Consider the following 22,873-nt stretch of genomic DNA (forward strand, 5'->3'; position numbering starts at 1 on the left):
GGACAAACTGAGAACTTTCACCCCTATGTTGCTGCCATATTTCACACAATGGCCATTATTCCAAGGCTCTGGGGGCCATGTCAAAGCAGGTGATGCTGCTTTTTAGAACATATTGAAAAGTCACATGTAGCAATATAGTGCTAGGTTCAATGGAACAATATTATGCTTTAGTATTGTGATATTCAGGCTCTTCTGCAATCCAAATATATTAATTATATATTAGTTAAATATATAAAATACTTTATGCATATCTTTATAAAACAATGTCTTTTCATTGTATCATCTCATTTGTTTGTTAGAACAGCTTTCTAACAGGCATCTTTATTGTCCTGGCTATAATTAAAAAATAAAAATAAAAAGTCGAGTCTCACTGAGGTTACGATAGAGATACAAAAGACATAGTTTTCTGACTTCGTCTAGTATTCTTTCCTCTGTGTCTTCTCTACTGCCCAAATGCTCATCCATCAAAACATACGTTGATTAAATATGAAAATCTTAATGCAAAGGGACACAAACATTTAGTGAATAGAAACTGCTTTTGATTTATTGAACTATGGATAAGCATTGGCCATTCCATCTACAAAAGGAACTTGTATCAATTGAAATACTGGTCCATTCTCAGTGTTAATTCAGGAAACCTCAGCGAAGCCATTATGTGTAGCAAGGAAAGGAAGTCAAGGTCACCAGCAGGAGATGATAGAGCACCAGAGAACGAGTGGCAGCGGAGAGCTATTATCTGAAGCCTGAAGGAACAGGAGAGGGAATGAATGTTGTTCTTGGGATTCCACAACAGTAGTAGTCAGAGGAGAGGAACCGCCACACAGGATGTGTTGCCGTAGAAAAAGGAACACAGTTATTGCCAAAACCATGGTCCAGCAGAGAGAAGTAAAGACATTCTGGTAGCCTTCCCTCATCTCCTCCTCCAATGTCTCGCCAGTGCCTTCCATTAGCAGAACCCAATTCGAATTAGAGAGAAGTGGAGCCCAATCAAGGTAATTTTTGAGATCAGACTTTTGGGGTAGGATGGAGGGATGACAGGGCAAACAATAGATCTGGAGGGAAAATGGAGAATGGTCAGCTTAGAAATTCTTCTACCTGTTGAAGAATGGAAGCATGTCATTTTCCTATTAATTCTTGGGATTCTCAGGATAATAGGATAGGGGTTCTGTTATTCAGTAGCTTTTGATTAGCATTAGTTATGTCAAATGCGTCTTGGTTTAATGACGTGCCATTTAAGATCATGGACCTTGGAACCAGTCCGTGAAATTTCCTCCACGCAACAGCACTGTGAACAGGCAAGTTACGTAATGTCTCTGAGCCTCAGTTTCATCACCTGGTAAATGAGGGCAGTAACAGTATCCATCACATAGCACATTCGGAAGAGTTAAATTAGATAATGGAGGTAAAGTGAAGTACCTGGCACACATGGTAAGAGTTCAATACACACTTAAGATTTTAAAGCCACGTTAGAAAGAATGAAAGATACCCAAAGGAGCATCATTCCCCAATAGAAAATTTGTATTAGGTACAGAAGGCATGTGGAAAATCCAAAGAATTTAAGTATTGCGGTGATCTTATTTTTATGAATTTTAAAATTTTTATTTGGGAGTGTTTAACCATTTCTGTGTCGTGCCCTTGTAAAGCTAATGAAACCTGTCGAAAATAAAATTCTTAGAATAAAGGTTTTAAATGCCTAAATAAGATTCATAGGAATACAAATAATAAAAATAATTTTAAAAAATGTGTATTTATATATAAACCAGTCAGAAATATTTAAAGAAAAATTTGTGATATAGTAATGTGTGTTCTCTTTTAGTAATATATTACAAAATAAGATCTAATAGTCATTCTAATAACTAACATAATTGTGACATGGTAACAAAGGTAACATTTTTAGATATCAACAATAACTGTAATTAGATTTTAAAAATCTGTGCTTTCTAATAGAGACAGAAATCACAGATACTCTTAATACTTCCGGAATTTTCTGCTTTACAGTCACAGCTGACAGAATTAGTGATTTGTTAATACGAGATTAATGGAAATCAAAGATTTATTTTTCCTACCCAAGTTCACAGATCACAGGGGTACGATCCACAAAGTATTCAAGGTCCAAAGAACTCCTACCATAGAGCCTGACACAATAACTGGCAATCAGTATGCATTCGATAAAAATTTTTTTAACTGAAATAAACCTAAACAAAAGAATCAAACTTACAGATGCAAAGAAATAAAAGAAAAAATTCTTGTAGATAGTGAATTACTCTTAGGAAGACAGTAAGATTGAACTCAAGCCTGCAAGATTTCATTAGAGGTCCCACCAAGCATAGACATGAAATATTCACGGGTGGAAGAAAACCAGCTCTTTGGGTTCTACTGTCATCACAAGGCATTATGAGAAGACATGAAGAAAATCTAGAGTATGCTGAGGAATAGACATTTTAAATTTCACAGTAAAGGAAAAGGTAAACCAGGAGTAATAATACTTTGATACCTAAAATTTCTTTTCTGGAGAACGGAATTCTCACAAGTCCATAAGTGACCCTAATCCACAGGGTAATAGCGTGAGAACATATAGATTCTCCCCCTAAGAAGCAAACAATAGGACTTGAAAAATAACTAAACTCTTCTATGTATCAAATCATCAAAAAGAGAAGATGCTGGGAATGTTGTGATGAAATGGAAATTTTTCATATCTTGCTTATAAGAATGTAATTTGGAGCAACCCTCTGGAGATTAATTCAACAATAGACATCAAAACCTTAAAAACTATTGAATAGCTTTATGGACGTTAATTCATTTAAAACTTACACCAATCCTTTGAAGCCGATGTGAGTATCCCCGTTTTATAAATGAAGACCCCTACAGTCTGTGAGTTAAGTAATTGGTCCAAGCATCAGAGCTAGTGAGAAGCAGAAACAAAATTGCAACCCAAGTCTCTATAGCAACGAAGCTCTTGCTTTGTCCATCACATCACACCACCTAACTTTAGGTCAAGTGATTAGATCTTTGCTAATTTGACCTAATCCAATATATTGAAAACAAAAGGGTTACATGCACCAAGACAGTCATTGCAATATTATGAATAATGTCAAAGGCAAACTCAAAGCTCAACAACAAAAGACAAGGGATTATCATGAATTACATTTTTAATTAGTCTGCAGCTACTTAAAATTGTATTGTAAAGTGCCAATAATAACATGGATAAATATCTGTGGTATCTTAAGTAACAAATGAGAGTAGAAAATAGTATGATTACAACAATGAAAAGTTTAGAAAATAATTACACATAGAATATAACTTAAAATGTTAAATGTTCACAGTGGTTTACTCCAAGTGGTCAGCCTACAGTACTATTTTTTCTCTCTACTTACCATATTTTCTGTTATGCGTATTCATAACTTTTGTGATGAAGAAAATATAGATTTATTTTTAAAACCTGAAAGTCTATCATAACCTCAGTGAGACGCGACGTTTTTTTTTTTTTTAATTATAGCCAGGACATTAAAGATGCCTGTTAGAAAGCTGTTCTAACGAACAAATGAGATGATCCAATGAAAAGACTGTGTTTTATAAAGATATGTATAAAGTATTTTAAACTTGACTACTTGCTTATTAAAAAATACATAGAAGATATGGAAGCGCTACAATAATTGGGCACTTTATAAATGTGATTTAATTCTATATCTTGTACATTCTAGAAATTTAGGGGCCTGTCTTACTCACTGATGGTCCTGCAGTGCTTAGCAGACTACCTGGCTCCTGTTAGCTGCTCACTAAATATTTCAGGAGGGATTAACCAAGTGCCTAACACGTGGTACCTAGCCTTAAGCAGGACCTCGCTGTCTTTCAAAAACGCTGACAAATAAACACATACATGCAAAATGAGCTGCCTAAATAAGAGGATACTTGATTCATTCTGACCAGGGAGGAGGAATGACATGAAATAATTAAATACCATGGAAAGTGGAAATGTGGTGTTACTCTAACATAGTGTGATTGTGAAAAAGAGGTGCTAGAAGAGTGAAAGTTCAGGCACAGGTACTGAGGTGGGAAGCAGGAACATACAAAATAGGCTTCTCTGTCAGGATGGAAAAATTGGGTTGACTTAACTCAATGTAAGGGAGAGGCAGAGGAATAATTGAGGATGGGTTTGGTAGTTCTGACGTAGATTACTTCTTGCATAGTGGAACTCAAAGGAGAAACTCTGAGGCTGGATGTCATAATTTGAGTTCAGATGTACAGTAGGAAGAACCAGTGAGACACAGAAACAGAGATGTTTGGCCAACTTTTTCAAATCCACATTTGGAGCTTAGGAAACACGTCAGGACTGCATAAATACGATATGCCATTTTATGACTACCACAAAGAACAAGTCACTTTTAAGAGTTGAATTTTTTGAATACTAAGGGTTTATTACTCTAAGCACTAAAACTTAAAAAAAAATAATCATTTGCATGAAGACCTTTCTAAAATGTTATTGCACATTCCCTGCCACCTTAAGTGATGCATTTGGAACCAAATTTATCTTTCTCTTGATGGCTCGGGGTCATCATTATAGTCGTCTGTTATGATCACACGCTATAATTCAGTGATGCTGTTGCCATCATTGAGATGCGGAGAGCTGTTTCCCTTTGTTCAATAACTTCATTGTTGTGCTTTTTTTGTTCTTGAGTTTCATTTTTATCATTTCTGTGATTTCTCATTTGCTGTCAACTGTCACTTCCTGCACCTATCAATGTGTCACCATGAACTGATATACTGTATCCTTTCAATCACTTGTTCCTCAAGTACCACTGGTTGGCAACGCAGATAATCACATGTACGGTAGCTATGGGCAGAGCTTGTGCAGACAGCTTCAGAAAGAGGAACAGAGCATTTCCCCAAGAGGGAACTACATGAGCTTTAATGGAACACATTTGGGACACTCCTTTTGACTCTTCAAAGGATATCTGTGTTGATTTTTTTAGTTCTCAGTTCTGTTTCATAAAGGTAGCATGGCCAGAATTTGAGTCCTGGATTAGTAAAATATTATTGTAAGCATACCAAAAAGGACAAAATAAACCAATGGTTCAGGACAGTACACTTTAATGCATATTTTTCATGTCTCAGGATAAAATCTGCTAGGATTGAGTATTTGCTACAAGAAAAGTACATGTGTTACAAGGAAAAAAAAACCAACAATGAGGTGATTAGCAGGTCTTTGGTGGTTTTGATTGTGCAAGGTCAGTGTTTTAAATTAGGATACTAAGCTACTGTTTTCAAGGTGACCAGATCGAACTCAGCTGATTATAGGAAACTCCGGGACTCTCTGTTTTGGTTCTTGTGCCTTTGCATTGTTTTCTAGGCAAGTTTTATGGGTGCATTGTCTTGTGTTTCCCTAGGCTAACATCCTGGAATATGTTGCAGTCTCTTTCTGCAGTTGACTGTCCTTCACCATTTGTCACCATTAGTCACCACAGATGCTGCTTTGAAGCTGTTTTATCTCTCCCACGTGCACACTTGTTAGCAGTGTCTTGGGAGCATCTACTCAGTTATTTGTCTCCAAGAAATATCATTTCTTGGATTATTTTCTCTGATATTCATTTAATGAATTGTCATGTTAGCTCAAGTTATAATTTCCTGTCAGTTATATTGTAAATTTCTCATGCATCAGTCAGTATGTCTCTTAACATTCCTCTTGTTATCGTGTTTCCCCAAAAATAAGACCGGATCTTATATTAAGGTTTGCTCCAAAAGACGCATTAGGGCGTATGCTCAGGGAATGTCATCCTGAAAAATCATGCTAGGGCTTATTTTCCAGTGAAGTCTTATTTTTGGGGAAACACAATATTCTTGTTTACAGAAATTTTCTTTCCTCCAGGACATTTTGGTTTTCTGAGAGTGGCATCTTGTCGTTTCCTCCATCTTATGGCTAGAAGTCTATTTCCTATTTTTACTCTTGCAGCTAAAAAGACAGCAAGGAACATGCAAGCATAGGAAGCAGCTCCCTCCATTCTCATCGTATATCTTTTGCTGTCTAGACAGAGATGCCTTCACACAGGGAGAACACCATGCAAAGACTGCTGTTATGTTGCCACATGCCAGGAAACTCCCAGAAGCTAGAAGAGAGGCCTTGGAAGAGTTTTCCCACGAGAACCTTCAGAGGCAACATGGCCTATTGACCCCTTGATTTTGGACTTGTACCCTTGCAATATGCAACACAAACTTCTGTTGTTTAAGCCACTCATGTTGTGATACATTGTTACACAGCCCTAGAAAACGAATCCAACAACATTATTTAATTCTTTTATTAAACAAAGGCACAGATTCATTCCAAGAAAAATATTGTGGAGAATATGACTTACCCACCTCCAGAGGGAGATTCAATACTATCTGTATTGAAAAATGTAGGAGGTTTCTCTTCAGGTTCAAAGGACAGCTTTCTAAGACAGTGATTCCCAAACCAGCCTACACACCAGAGACACTTGGGACTACTTTCTAAAAATGCAGATATCGCAATTTAATTTCCTGGAGATTCACAGTCAGTATGTCTGGGAAAGGACTTGGTTGTCTAGTTTGAACAATCTTGGTAATTTTTATGATTGGTGAGTTTTAGGAACCTCTGATCTAAGGGTTTGAGTAATGAAGGAGAGATTTCAATAATTGGGCAGGTTTTTCTTGGAAATAGAGATAATCTAATACATTTTTGACTCCCGTGCCTCCAATTTCATTGATGTGAAGATGGAATAAGCTAACCAGAAAAGCTCTGCCCTGAACTTCATTCTTGTGTAGAAAAGAGACAAGGATCTTGGGAGAGAATGAACGTAATAAACTTCTAGGAGCTTTAACAGCCAAGAAATAAGATTTTGGGTACAGTTGAGGACTTTAGGAAATCAGATTTCATTCACTATTCATTCAACAGAGTTACAGAGCACCTACAATGAGCCAGTTAATATAGACTCAGGCAAAGAAGAGATATGATCCTATGACCAGAGCTTCTAAAAGGAGAGATGGCCCAAGACGTAATGACAGTAAGCTTTAAACTGTAAATCTACCCATATGACCTCAGGCAACCACGGAAAACAACAGGGTGGTACAGGGAGACCTCTCATGCATCCAGCTTCTAAAAATCAAGTGCAAACGATGGAAGAGAGGCACAAAAATAGAACTATCAAAGAAGAACATGAAATTATGAAAATTGGATCAGAAAAGCTAAACCCTCTCAAGTACCAGAGCAAGTAATGTGGTTTCCATTTACAGATAAACTGACCGTAAGAAGGGCTAAGCAACTTGGTTATATCTCACACCTACCCAAATGGTACTGAGTCCTATTTCTTTATTTCCTCCACTACTCTGCTGCCCAAAGCCAAACCTTCTGCTCCCTGTGGCACAAATCTAAAGGAGTCAATGGTTTTCTTTCTTTCTCTTCAGAAAATAAACACAGATTCCCACCTCATTTTATATATATATATATATATTTCCTATCCATAAAGGAAAAGGGGATACTTATAGTCTGCGAAAATCTTTACAGCTGAAACTTGCCAAAAAGATTTTCTCTAAGAGTAAAAGCTATCAATGTGTTTTTCCCTGATGCCAAAATTCAGGATGTGTCATTATATATATATATATATTTTTTTCTAAGTCAGTTTTTATAACCTTCCATTTTTTTTTTTTTCGAATCATTGTAGTAAGTTGCTTGATTTTGAAAGGGTGCTTGCATTATTTCAGTCCCAGGGCTTGATGGCCCACAGGTGAATCTCTTTTCATAACCAACTATGACATCTCTTATGCCCAGATATGGTTATAACTTAGGCTTTCAAAGTTAATTCTTAGTTTAGTTTTGATGAAAATCACTAAAACCTTCACTGAATACAGCTTTTTGACTGTGGATGAATCTCACTCTGGAGACTCTAAAAGACCCAGAGACAGACTTCTAAATCATTACTTGACTGCTTAATGTATATTGGAGAAAATCAAAGTGTTTGGTAATTACCTAATTACTTATCCAAACAAGTCTTTGAGATGGGTGGCTAACACCATTGAGCTCATTGAGCACCACTGCCAATGGGAAACTGAGGCACGGGGTGAGTATATATTGTTGCCTTTTATTCCTGTCTTAGGTGGAATTCTGAAAAACTGAAAAAAAAAAAAATTCTGTCTGCTTTCTCACCTTCCGTCTCCAGTCTAGGACAGGTTATTTCCATCATGTGGTAAGAAGAAGAACGAGAGAGAAAATACCAAATAGTAAGCAGCTAATACAGAACCTGTTGGACTACTCTTGCACACAGAAATGGATTTTCTTTTAGAAAAATTCTCCTATCATCATGGGGATATTTATAGCCTTTTCCTAAAACATCAAAATTGACTGACATACTAAATTCTTGAATCACAATCTATTTTGGAAGGGAGAGTCAGGCTGCTGAAGAAAATGCAAGGGGATATCCTGTTCTATTTGAAAGGAGCAATGTGGATCATGACCCATAACTTAAACAGAGTTCTGTGCACCTTTGGAAGACCTAACTGACACAAAAGATATCAGAAATCGATCACGGGATTGCTGGGAAAAGAGCAAAGGAAGGATGTGCACAAGTGATCTTTCTGAAGAGATGAGAGATCTGAACCCAGTCGAGAGAGTCAAAGGGGATAATGTGGGTGAGGCTGAAGGGTCAGGTGGTTGTCGGGTGCCAGGGAGAGTTCGAGTCCTCAGTGCTTTATTGTATTTCCCTGTGTGCGTTAGTTAGTTGCAAGGGTGCATACAAATGCTGGGGCAAGATCTGATATCACTGCCATCTATTTCAGGTGGCATGAAAATCGCTTAGACTCCTATATGGGGGGGGGCCCTCAGGGAACTTAGAGGTCATTTACTTTAACATTGTCATCACACAGATGATGAAACCAGACACAAAGAGATGAAGTGACTTGCTCTAAGTCACAAAGCTCACTAATAATAGCCTATGGACCAGAACCAGGTGTACTGAGCGCCCAAATTTTTATTTCATGAACACTAGATTGTCTCTACTTGTTGTCAATTCATTACTTCATTGAACAAACATTTCTTAAATGACCAGGTACTCAGCTGGGCACTGAAGATTCAAGGAGAAATAAAGCAGTGTCTGATCTAAGACCTCACAGTCCATATATGTGTTAAGATACTGGCAACAAAATCATAAATATAATGAGAGTGGCTAAGGAAGCAGAGAAGACGGATGAGTTGAGAATGACACAGAATTCCCTTGATTTATAGGCTGGATTTTACAAAATCAATTATTTACTTTGGAATTCTAATTCAAAGTGCTGATCAGAATGAGAGCATGAAAGAAAATACGAGCTTAGATTTTTTTCCTGATGAATGCAAATCAAAAACCATCATATTTTTGGAAATGCATTTTTTCCTAGAGATTTGATTTTTTTAAGGGTTCTTCTGTTTTGGGTTGATTTGTGTTCCCCAAACAAGATATGTTGAAGTCCTAACCCCTATGAACTCAAAATGTGACCTTATTTGGAAATAAGGTCTTCACACATGAAATCAAGTGACAATGAGGTCATTTGGATGTGCCCTAATCCAATGTGATTGGTGTCCTTATAAACAGGGGAAATTTGGATATCCACGGAGGAAAGATGATGTGAAGACATAGAGGGAGAAGATGGCTGTGTGACGGGACGGATGCATCCACAAGCCAAGAAATGCCGAGGATCCCCATCCAGAATTTCAGACTGCTTTGAATTCAGAATTCCAGTTTCCAGAACTGGGAGACAATATATTTCTATTGTTTAACCCAGGTTTTGTTTGTTTATTTTTGTTTTCTTTTTTACTTTGTTTCTGCAGCCCTAATACAGCTTCATTGGACAGTGATCAAAGAGCAGGACTGATTTCTATTCCTAATACTTTGCTCCAAGGCTTGGATAAATAATAACTGGCAGCTGTACAGCCATATTTGTCTGAACCACGTGTACTCTTGACTCTGGCAACAGCACAATTGGACCCTTGCACAGGGTTCTCTAAGGGCTGAACCGAGATTTTGAGACGTTTACATCGCCCACCTCCTTCAAATCACCATTAATATTCCTTGAGGAAGCTTTCAGCATTGGGTTCTTAATGTGGTCTTGCAACTATCTCAAGACCATTCGAGTTATACACAACTGACTAAGCTAATAATATATGAGCTCTTTCAACTTTCTGGGGTTAGACTGCCAGAGTTTTCACACTGAAGTAACCGGGCTTTCAAGATTCCATTGAAAACCTCACTTGATTGTCGTCCAAGTGAGCTGATGTTTTAAAAATGACTTTGGTGACCATACCTGCAGTCCAGGTAGAATGCTTTTTGAAATCATATAACTGTAACTGCAGATGGCATTTCAAAGATACACTTTTCTGGCATAAAACATGTATGAACATTAGTAGGTGGCATCTTTGAAGCTGTGTAACTTGACATAGAAGAACGTTGCAATGGTTTAAGGGCTGAGGTGCTTGCAGGTTGTAGGAACATCAGGTCTCCATGCTTTCTGCAATTGTCCAGCTGTGTACCTTTCACGATGCACTTATGCTCTCTGAGCTGCTTCTTCATGGAACAGAAAACCTGAGCAATGATTTATTTCCTCCCTCAGAGTATGGGGAAGATATAGAAATTTGTGTCAGGGATGCCTTTGGAATTCAACAAGTGAAGAAAACAAACAAACAAACAAAACTTTTTATAATTTTCAAAGCTTCCTCTTCCGGACTTATTTTTAATTGGTGAAGGAGAGGAATGACACCCTTCCTGTATATGGAAGTCTTTTCTGAAAGGCCTATTGCATACATCATCATAAATTTCCCAAACTCGTGGTGGAAAATACTGGTGAGCAATGAATCACAATGAGGTCACATGATAGCCTGGGATCTAAAATAGCTGGGATAGCTTAGTCCCCAGAAACAAACAAAAGTTGTGTCCAACCAGTCATAGAGCTAGGAGACTCAAGCCTCATGTTGTTGTAAGACCAGATTGTAGAGGAGAATCAGAATATTGGTGTTAATACACAAAGCTATGAACTGGATTACGAAAGCAAATCTGGGAATCTAAACAGAGGGATTTCTGTTGAAGGTCTTATTTGGATATATTATACAACCACAGGAGATGGACTTACTAGAAGGTTCTTGAAGGGCAATGACTTACCTGTTTTATCCACAGTCAGCATTAAAATCTTGATTTCTATCTTTAGGCAGAGTTTATCCTTTCCAGGTATACATCTATTAATATCTACAGATAACACTATTTCGATAGGCATGTTAACTTAAGACTTCATGAAGATAAAGCTTGAATGAGAATGACTAAACCCATACCTGTGGTTGGAACTGTGTGTAGTTTATTCGATATACGCACAATGAACCATACAGGATGTTTGCAAGTGTTTTCTTGGCAGTTTCTACTTCCTCTTCATAACAAACTGGTAGCAGTATTTACCCAGTGTAAGCACGAATAGCATCTCTCTTTTGCTCTGGTCTGGTCTACATCCTTTTGCTGACCTTCCAAGCCACCCTTGCCTTGTGCTGTCTCTGTGGGGCACTATTTCTCATTTCAGTTCTCTTGGTACTAATCCCCAAAACCCCTAGGTTTGGAAGGTTGGCTCCAGAGTCTGCCAGATGCTGCAGCTCTCTGTCTCTTTAACTAGGGTGCACCAAGGTCATGCCTTCTGGGGGTAGTTGGGGTCCCTTGGTAGGAACACCATTTTCTCTGAGCTTAGATGCATTGAAATGGGGGCAATTAAAATTTTTTTTAATGGTGGGAATATTTAGTTTTTGATACTGGCCAGATGATGGGACTATGTCATTTCCTGCGTAACATGATTAAATTCCCACGCTATCAACCCTAACAGCTCAAGGACATGACTGATGAATCTCCGTTCTGTCTTGTATTATAACTCCAATAGATAATCTTTTCCTAAAGAATCCCTTCTCTTCTCTTTCTTTTCTCTTTCCTCTTTCTCCTTTCCTTGAATATCCACTGAACATTTAATACATGTTAAACACTGTATTAAGCACTAGGCCTGCAAAGATAAATAACCATATTCGTAGCGTTCCCCTCCAAGCTCACAGTCTAGCGGAGGAGACAAAGACCTGTAAAAGAGTGTGGCATGTGCTGAATGAGAGGTCTGTACAAACTACCCTGAAGATAATTAACATTGTCAAAGAATCAGAGACCTTTCATAGAGAAGGTGTTAAACAAACTGAATCTTGAAAGGAGACTATGTTTTTTTCACCAGAGGAAAGGTGTGAGATAGAACAACAACAAAATTATAGGGGTCTCTCTATGCGATATGTTAGCCACTGCTACCTTTTTGATCCGGGCCATCATCAAACATAATTATGACATTCAATTTTACACTGTAAGTAGCAATCACACTTATTCTTTGTCAAGAATCCTCTAAATATCCACTTTAAATTTTGTTGCCTCCAGGGTACCCATTCCCAGTGTTTTCATCCTTTTCTCATATAATGCTTTGTCCTTCCCCTCATCCCCTAAACCTGCAAGTACACATATATTTGTATCCTGTCCTCCATGACCACGTTTAAGTTTGTCACCAGGCTTTGTCTGAGAATGTCTGTGAAACCAAGAGAAGACTATTTCCACTTGCCAGCCACAGAGAACACACAGGCTTTCTTCTGAAGTCCCCAGGTAGCCATTGAAGGATGCTGTCGGTGAGTGCAACCCATTGTGCCTGAGAGTAGATGGGTAGATCTGTGGGCTCTTATGAGACAAAACAGTTGAGAGCAGAGAGAATGTGTCCTGCAAGACTGCAGCATTTTGCTTGCTGCTGCAAAACTCTCTCCATCTCTCCATCTCTCAAATATCTTCAGTACTTAAGTCTAGAACACAGAAGGTAGGGCCACGAAGGGTCTCGTAGTTTGTCATACTTATAGTTTCCAATTGGTTTTAAAAGTTCTTTTTTCTTCAAAGTAGAATGTAGCACAATTAAATATCTCATTTTAGTCTTAGAAGAAATTCAAGCAGGCATCATTTGGCAAGATGCCTCATGATTATAAACTTTATTGTAGCCACTAATTCAATGCAGTTCAACAAATATTTCAAGATCTATTATATGGAAAACTGTACTAGCCTCTGAGGAAAGGGAGGAAAGGGAGAGTGAATAAGGCATGTTACATGCCTGTCGGGAGCTTATAATCCAGTGGCTAAAATTGATAGTCACACAGCAAATCATATAAATTGATAAGCTGATAAAGTTTCCTATGGGAAACAAGGAATCAAAAGCAGTATTGCACTCACTTAGTAAATCACTGCAGACCTCAGTAAAATTATACCACCTGAACTGAGCACCTTCTGGAAGACAAATACTCATATTACAGCCCCAGTAATCTGTGGCTAGACTTGCCTGAAAGAGTACAGCGTGAGCCCTGACTTGACCACTTATTGCATGACAGTATACAACTTATTCAACCTCTCTAGACCTTAGTTTTGTTTTATTTTTTGTCTATATTTTAAATGTGAAATAATAATGTTCACCTCATAGATTGTTGACAGGATTAAGTAGGATATAGAGGAAGAATGCTTTGCTAACTATAGAGGAATTTATAATTTTTAATTGTTATAATTATTCTTTTGGTTACCTTCCATGAATGAAATAACAAATATCTTCTTATAGAATACTATCAACAACATACTTAATTAAGAGGTAGAATTCATTAGAATTGCAGTTCCCAACCGGACGCGTGACTTAGCGTGGCTTGTCCAATAGTAAAACAGTGGTTAAGCCAGGGTGGCCCAGTTCCTGGCTGTTTTAATAGTGTGATATAAAAGCAATCAGCTGCATCCCAGGATTTCCATGTTTCTGAAGTGAGCTGTGTTGTTTGCAAGGCCCTAGTGTGGAAGGACAAATCTTATCCTGGTCCTAGAGAAATGCACATTACATGGCATCTTCTAGAGCTTCACGAAATGCACCACAGTGAATACAAAGGGACTACTCTCTTCCTGATTGCTCACTAACGTGTCCAAGCTGGTCCCTGTCCACTTGTCATTCTGCTCGCTACACCAGAGCTCTTTTTATTCTCTTCATGAGGACCATCGGAAATAAAAGCCTTTAGTAACTTTGCTGAAGATTTGCGACTCTGAATTGCGCACATATTATGAAAGCTTGTTTCCCATCCAAAGTGAGCCTGTGGTATTGTTCTGGAGTCCCAATTATCTCCTCTTACTGTAGAACAGCGATGCCCAGTAACATTTCATTGCCTCTCGCCACCTCTCAGACAAATGAAGTACCAGCATAGAAAAAATGAATATCAAACTCATTAATGGGCTTGGAGGGTCACCAACTGAAATGCTACCTAAGTCATCTGGAGGACAAGGGATGAATTATAAGAAGTGAGGTGACAGGCTGACCAGAGTTCTATATCCATGAGAACAGATGATTCCGTAGGATTCTGAACAGATGGGTATTCATCTTATATTTTCCTGAGGCTATTGGCAAGTGACTCTGGATGAACAGTTTAAAACAAAGGTGAAAAATCATTCTGGTTCAGTAAAACCTCTGCACCAAGTTTTCCTGGTCTTCTCTAAAAATCACTTTGTGAAAACACAGAGTAGCACAGTCTCCTTGGGGCTTGGACAACTGAAGATCTGTCATAAGCTGGAAGGCCGCTGATTCCAGGAAATAATACCTGTTTGTGCATATCTGGTCTGTGTTTAGTTTCTGTAGCTTAAGCCTCTGAAATGAAAATCAGCATTGTGGGAATTTCCATTCTTCTCTCTTTACCCCCATGTGTGCCAGTCCATCATAACTTTTACTCCTCTCCACAAGTGGAAAGTTCCAGTTAAACGAGATCATTTGGTGCCCTCCAGTGGCTCTACCTGACAGCCTCCCTCTTGACCTCTCAAGCTCTTTCATGTGTGTGGGATGGGTACTGCCAAGTGCATCTTTAGAGGGATACCTTGTTGTTTGCATGTAACCACCACTCTTATGAAAAGATTCTATCATGCCATTAGCATTGTGTAATTCTCAGAGGAGAAGGAACCAGAGAATAAAGACAAACTACTTGGGCATTTCATTGTACAAAGAGCTAAAAACAACGAAAACCAGGTATAAAAATCCCACCCCTTTTAGTTATATAGTCTTAGGGAAGCCACTTACCCCTCTGGCCCATGTGTATTTTCAATGGAAAGTGTGGAGTTAGATGGCCTTTAAAGTTACCCAAAGTTTTGCTAGCCAAAGTTTCTGTAATCCCAGGGAAGTGGTAAATATTTCTTGATGAGTTTTACATTTTAACACTTGATAGACTGGCTTTTACTGTTTTGACAACTTGATTTGCTTTAAAAGTTTAGAAAATAAGTTACAAAAAGGTGTCCATGTAAGTCATGCATGGTATAAGTAAGTGTGCATCTAACATACCTAGAGTTTCATTGCTCCTGCTCTTCAGGATGATTAGATGGTGCCTGGAAAAGTCATCAAGAGACAGCATTCCAATTTCCCTCGTTTGATGAAGATGGAGACTGTATAACTATAGTTTAACAGCACGTAGTTAGCTCTTGGTACATTGTGATCAATAGGACCACTAAACTAATGGGCAAATGAATGGGGGGGGAAGAACACAGGTCTTAACTCCTGTGATGCATAAGCAGAGAAAGCAACTATATTTAATGACAGAAGGAACAAGAAAAATTTCCACCCAGGCCTTCAATTATCCTCTTTCTTTCTTGGTCTGATGCCTAACACAGCTGCACCACAATGCTGGACCTTACTGTTAGTGATCCTTTTATCCCTCCAGGTGACAGTAGGATGCTTTCAGTGTTCTTCTTTATGGAAGCAGTTGTCTGGGAAGAATAATACTTAATGGCTGGTAGCAGGAGCTCAGTAAAAGATTGTTGAATAAATAAAGGAATGTATCAATGTGTTTATTAGTTATGAGCACTCTTGCAAGAATTGATTTGGAGAAGAGTAACCTAACAGTCCTCTAAGAAGAGAGACACAAAGTGAGAAGAAACTGGTGGTATTGGGGTGGAGGGGCTCGGTGACAGTGGTGGTAACACCCTAGAACTTGAAACCTCATTTAAGGCTAGCAGCTCTTTTTGGAACTTTAAAATAGGGACATTGGGTAAGCAGCAGAATATTCTATTTTTATCTAGATTTTTGTTCTAGACTTTTGCTGCACAATACAGTAGCCGTTAACCACATATGGTTATTGAGCACTTGAAATATGGCTAGTCCAAACTGATATGGCTCTTGGCATAAAACACACATCAGGTTTTGAAGACCAGGATGTAACAGTGGTGAGACGTGGTTGGATTCTGAGGATATTTTGAAGTTGGCACCCATGGGATGTGCTGACAGATTGAATGTGGGATGTGAAACGTAGGGCTCAAGGATGACTCCCAGGGTGGATTTGCTATTAATTGAGATGAGGGAGTGTATTCGGGAGGAGATCTGAAGAAAGTCAGGTTCGAAGATGTTAAATGATTCACCCAAGATCGCACTGGTAAGTCAGAGAGAAACAGAGTTAATTGAACTGATAAGAAACTCAGAGATCTGCTGTTTCTTGTTTTTTATTTTATAGATGAAGAATCTGGGATCTAGTGAAAAGGGACTTGCTCAAAGTCACACAGCAAAGGAAGAACAGAGCTTCTGAGTGGATTTCCTGAGCGGTAGGCCAGTGGTTCTTTTTTTGTCATTACACTACATCTGTAAAAATTAAAATGAAACCTGGTTTAACTACATCTTTAAATACATTAAGGAAATAAGAATCACTGGAGATACTTTCTCCATGTAAAGAATATTCTAGACTCTTGCTTGTTAGTACGAGGTAGGTAATTTTCTACTCCACTTGAATTTGGGACAAATAAATTACTCCCTCTTCAACACTGAAAGTCATGGTTAGCAACGGTACTAACTACCTTTAAGGGAGAAAAAGTCTCCATCAAGAGCCCCAAATTTCATCCCCCACCCTAAGAACTCTCGTGGCTTAGGTCAAAATAAAGGAGAAAGATACAATACAATAGATCATGGACTACAAAGCTATCTTTTAAAATGTTTCATCTAGAATGAGGGCTCAGTGTACGTTAGGAGGTTGTGATTATTTGTTTATTGGGTACAAGACCCAGAGGTCCCCTTTTTTGTCCCCTATCCCCATTTAATTTCTTATAAAAAAAGTATGGATTTTAGGTGTTGTTTTTTGTGTGTGTGTGTGTGTGTGTACATTTGGATAAGTCAGCTACTACCACAATGATGCTGTATAACAAACCACCCCAAAGATTCAGTGACTTACTGTGTAATAAAGAATTTGTCTGGCCTTTGTCCTTGGTCCTTGGGAGGTAGCCTCAAATTCCTTGCAGTCTCCTGAATGATAGGACTGTTTTTGTTTTTCATGATGAGTCCTGATCATTTATGCTAACTCAGGATGAGAACTGGTCATGCCAGAAAGATCAGCCATATGATTAGGGTGGTGGTGGGGGTGGTGGGGGGAGGGGGGCATATGATCCCAGCCTGAGCTCTGGGAAAGGAGGGAGCCTGGAGAGTGAGCCACAGAGGTGATGATTCAATTGGTTATGACTGTGGACACCAGAGCTTGGGTGAGCTTCCCTGGTTGTCAGTATCATGAGTATTGTCAAGTATCAGTGTGCCAGGAGGTCAGTGCATCCTAACCCATGGGGACACAGGGCAATGGAAGTTTCACGTTTGGGAGCCGCCTGGACCTCGCCCTGTGTGTTAATCCCTTTGGCTGGTTCTGGTTTGTGTCTTTTTGCTATAATAAAATTGGAATCATCAGTATAGTGCTCTTCTGAGTTCTCTGAAACATTTTATCAAATTATTGAACCTGAGGTAGTACTGGGAACCCTCAAATTCATTACCAGTTGATCAGAGTGAGGGTGTTCTGGGGACCTCCCAACTTGTGGCTGGTGCCCAAAATGAAGGCAGTCTGAAGATGGATGGTGCCCTCAACCTGGGAGAGTGGCCTGACTACAGGTAACTGATGTCAGAAGTCGCTGCCCTGAGGAAAATGAGCATGTGTACTTGACGATCTTGTACCGGAGGGTCAGCTGGGACAGCCTGTGGATCGACAGCGCCAGATCCAGGCGGCAGGTCTGCTCCATGTGTCTCATTCTGGATCTCAGGCTGGAAGCTGGAGGGTTCGTGGCATATGTTCTCTTCATGGTGCTGACAAAAGCACAAGAGAATAAGCCCAACCACACATTAAATGTTTACTCACATCACGTCTAATAACACCCCATTGCCCCCCCACCAAAATGTAGACAATCTAAAAGTTAATGGGTGGGATATACACTCAGTCCTATGGTGAGACCATGGCAAGGGTGTGGATCTGTAATTCTGCTATGAGGAGAATGACCAATTGAGACCATTAGTCAATATTCCACACACTTACTGGGGATGTCACAGGAAGAGGAAGACTACACGGCATACTCAGAGCAAACCACCTCCGATGCGGTGTCTGACAGCTCTGATCTCAGCATCACCCTCTCCCAAGACACTGCACATGTCTCTTCTCTCCCATAGTGCTCACTGTCTCATTGGCTGCCCTGAACAACTCTCTTCTTATTCCTAATATGCATATTCCAAGATAGCATCAACAGCAACAACTCAAAGCCCTAGTATTAACCAGTGTCATCTTTCTTCAGATGAAGTTTAGTGACTATTTTGTGGTTGTTATTGACTACCAACTGTTAGTCACATGACCTTGAGCAACTGCATAACATTTCTGGGCCTTGGTTTTCTTATCTGTAAAATGGACATACTATTACTTGCCTCACAGTATTGAAATGACAATTCAAAGAGATAGTACCTTTAAACTTTTAGAACAACGACTGGAACAGAGCAAGCAATTAATAATAAAACAAGAAGTCAAATTTTCCTAGAACTTATGTGCCAGACATTCTTGTAAGTATTTTACATGCATTCATTCATTGAATCCTAAAAGCATCACTATGAGGTAGATAGTATTTTGCATTTTCATTTTTCATCCTCATTTTACCCTGGAGGAAATTAAGCACCACAGTCTGGAGAAGGCATAGATGAAACTTGAACTCAGGCAGTAAGGCACTTGTATACACACCCTTAACACACCAGCCTACACTATGCTATCATCTCAAGAGCTCAATAAATGTTTGTTGTTGGCACACTTATTGTTATTTGAGCTTCTCCTTTACATCTTGGCCCCTGTACCAAAGAGGCTTATAAAGGTTTTCTTTCAAGCACAGTCAATAACATTTATAAGCATACTTAGGTAAACACAGTTTAAAAAAATCTCTTTACATGTATTTATTTCTACTCTACTTGGTTATAAATGGGGTTTCATGCCTTGGGAAATAAACACATACAATATGACAGGGGGAAAAAAAAACACATAAAGAACTTTGGCTTAGAAAGAGACTATTTTTTTCCACATATCGATAAATTTAACTCAAGTTCTTCCATGGGACCTCAGAAGGTGATGTGGTGTGACGTCGTGGAATATACTGTCAGTAACACGATGGTACAAGTACCGTGGCGAGTAGTGACTGAAGTTTTCTTGTAGTGTCACTCAGCCTAACCCTGGGGCCAAGGGCCAAACACAGTCTTGTTAGAACAATTCCCTGAGAGGCCAAGTCATAGTTGAGGGAAGCCCAGAAACCAGCTTGAAGCATCTAGCAGCAATTCTCCTCAAGTTCCAAGTGTAATTATAAAGTAGTATGATTGCTTTTCTAATAAAGACATTGAAACCGTACGTCCCAATGAGGGCTTTCATTCCAAGTCACTACCTTGGGAGGTTTTGAATCTACGGTAAGGATGTCACTGTGGCTCAAAACTATTTTTGACAGCCTGCATTCAGTGCGAGCTTCCGGAAGCAAACAAGCCACTATTTAATTGTCATAAATGGCATCACTCAATTTTGTTACCAGCCACCTGACCCAAAGAGTTACCAAATATCTATGGCTGTTTCAACATATAAAGTCATCCTCAAAGAAAGTAGATTTCCTGCCCATAAAGATGACCAAAATAATATGGTTGCCACTATAGAACATTCCTACCTCCCCTTGCTGAATTGGGAGGCAACTTAAAGATGGGGGTAGGAGTTATCCAGTTACAGAGTAACTTACCATGTTTACAGGGTTCATGCTGATTGAAATAGGGACCTGGAGATCTGTGGAAATGCAGCCTTGCTAATCCATCTACCCTGGAATGAGGCAGAATGATCCACCCAGGGACAGAGGCAGAGCTCTAGTGCAGGGGCAGGCCCCACGCACGTGGTGGTCAGACCTGTATTCCCATCCTAGGAGGCCCAGTTTTGCTGCTCTGGAGTAATCGAAGGAGGATAGAGAAGTAAGGAAGACAGTGCCCAGGGCTTCCAGTTTTTTATTAAATTCATTACAGCCAAATGAGAAAGATGGACCTATTAATGGCACCTAACAAACAAAGAACTCACCCCTCCTCCCTCAGACACTGCATTGGAGTAAGCAACTGGGACTTTTACTCTAGTTAACATTATTTTGAGGAGACATGAGGCCAAGGGAAAGGAGGGGATCCCCTAACTTATACCCCAAAGACTGAATACAGAGAGGTTGTGAGAAAAGCTTCCAATTCTGGAATGAGTGTAACACTCTCAAGGTGATCAGTCTAAAGGGAGTACATGTATCTGGTTGAATACAGTTTACCATTTGAGTAAAGCAATGATTGCTATGGCTTTATAGAATTTATTTGCAAAATCTAATACATTGTACATGTTTACCATGGGTGTGAAAAAGGTTGGGTTATGTGCAAGCTTGCATGTTAGTTGGGCTGCAGTTGTGTGGGCCTAAAATGATACTCCAGGAGTGAGAGGTTCTGTTCACCTGAAAAGAATCTCAGGTATTGTCCTCAGACACTTGCTGGCTTGGTCACATCAGGGCACATACCGAGGACTCTACAGAGTATCAGCGAAACTCTGGGAGCGTCTCTCGTCATAAAATCAATGCTGGCAGGCCTAAAATAAAATTCATCCCATGGACAAGTTTATTGCACATGATGTCATTATTGATAAATATTCAACGTGCCATTATGAGAGTAAAGCTATAAGGAAAGAAAGCACACGTGAGATATGAGCAAAGGTAGTGTTTGTTTTGTATAAAAGTTTTGAATGCATCCCAAATGGATATCCCACACCTCTGATAACTGCAGCAAATGCTCATCGGCACAAACATACAGTAACTGGAAAAATGTCATTCTTGAATTGGTTATCATTTAATAAATTGATTAAGCACATGGAATATATGTTCTAAACTGGCTTCTGGCAGTTTACATAAGGTAACTCCTAGCGTTGACAAATATTCAAGTATTTCTGGGTCTTTGGTGCCTGTCTGGGTAGTTTAAGGATCACCAGTTTACTGATTGTTTTCTATCTATTGCCACCCCCTCTCTCCAACTACTATTTCCCTCTATTTCTAACCCTACGCTACTGTTCTCATCTAACCCCACCTATATGATCCCCTTTCACCTCTAATGTAGTCATTTATAAGCTGATATGGTGTTGAACAGTTTAGGTAATGTAATCCAGACCCAGAAACAGGTGCTTCTTTTAATGAGATTATAATCTAAAGCAGAATATAAGCATGAAGCAGTTTAATGTAAACTGAGTACAGTAAATGCCACGGGCAAAGAACAGAAAATGTGCTATAGAAATTTGGAGAAGGAAGTGGTTATTTCCATCTGGCAACAGCAAGGAGGATTTCATGTAAGAAGTGACATGGGTCTTTGAGCTGGGTCTTAAATGGGTAGGATTTGAGCATAAAGAGATGGGGAGAGAGAGGCAGAGTGGACAGAATTGCATAGTGTTGGACATGGAAAATTGTAGGCTATTCCCTAAGATTAGGGAGTGATTGGTTTACCGAAGGGAAAATGAGAAATAAAATTGGAAAGGGGGAGTAGGGTCAGGTTTTAGATGATCTTGAATGCTTAATTAGTAACTAGAAATAATAAGAACCATTGAGCGTAATCAAAGAGGAGACTGATGTGTTCAGGCCAGAGGGGTGACCCCGGCAGAATAATCAGGCATCACTAAGAAAAATGCAGGAAATATCCAAAGAGAGAAGATGAAGGGGGGTATTTGGAGGCGGCTGCTAATGTCCAGTTGGAGATCACATTCTTGACTTTGACTCAGAACTGTTATTTAGGGCTTTCTTTATCAGCACAGGTTAATGCCATTTCATCTGTGACTCAACTCTTCTGTGTCTTTTCTTCAACATAATTCAGATCTTCTCTGGTTTCAATGTAATCAGCTGCCTTGTGCCTTGGGATGTGAAACCCGCCCCCCCACCCCCCTCACCACACACACACATGTGTACATACACCCATATATATGTGCACATAGCTAGTTTCTTTCTGGTTCTATGAGTGTCTCCCAGAAAACGGGACCATTTAATTTGTCAAAATGTGATTTGACAAACATAGGTTCTTTGTTATTTTCATCTTTGTAAGTCACAAAGTTTGTCTCCCAACATGTTTTCTGGTCCTGTGCCCCTTCCTTCTTCTGTCCTAGAAATCTGGGACACATGCAAGGTTACACAGAATGCCAAGTGTAGGTCAAAAGACATCATTATGAAAAACAACACCTGAGATTCTGCCATTTAGTGACAGGCAATATGAAATGACTCTTGAAATTTCTTTTTTCCACTCAACAGTTTTCACCATAACTAGAGTATACAATTCTACTTTTCTTTTTTTGGCAGTTTTATAACTTTTTTCAACAATCAGCAGTTAGTTCTCATCCCCATTAACTGTTTGTAGATTTTTGACAGTGTTGACAGGTACATGGGTACCCACTGTATAGAATGTCTTTGGTGACTTTTCATCCTCATTCTGTTTTCTGGACAACTGCACCGGGATACATAGGGGACGTTCCTTCTTCCTTTAGCTTAGACAGCTTTGTTGAGTCTGGTGTCCA

General features: G+C 39.2%; 1 protein-coding gene across 1 annotated transcript in view; it reads left to right on the forward strand.

Annotated features, from left to right (window-relative positions):
- Positions 1 to 9,649, forward strand: part of LOC109453821 (cytosolic beta-glucosidase) — a 409,360-nt gene extending 399,711 nt beyond the window's left edge. Inside the window, exon 5 of the mRNA XM_074321838.1 lies at positions 9,573 to 9,649. Coding sequence (XP_074177939.1) covers positions 9,573 to 9,604 — 32 coding nt within the window. The 3' untranslated portion in view covers positions 9,605 to 9,649. The remainder of the gene's footprint in view (positions 1 to 9,572) is intronic.
- Positions 9,650 to 22,873: the final 13,224 nt, after the last annotated feature.

The sequence above is a fragment of the Rhinolophus sinicus genome, linkage group LG02 (assembly GCF_036562045.2).
Source record: "Rhinolophus sinicus isolate RSC01 linkage group LG02, ASM3656204v1, whole genome shotgun sequence".
Lineage (NCBI taxonomy): Eukaryota > Metazoa > Chordata > Mammalia > Chiroptera > Rhinolophidae > Rhinolophus > Rhinolophus sinicus.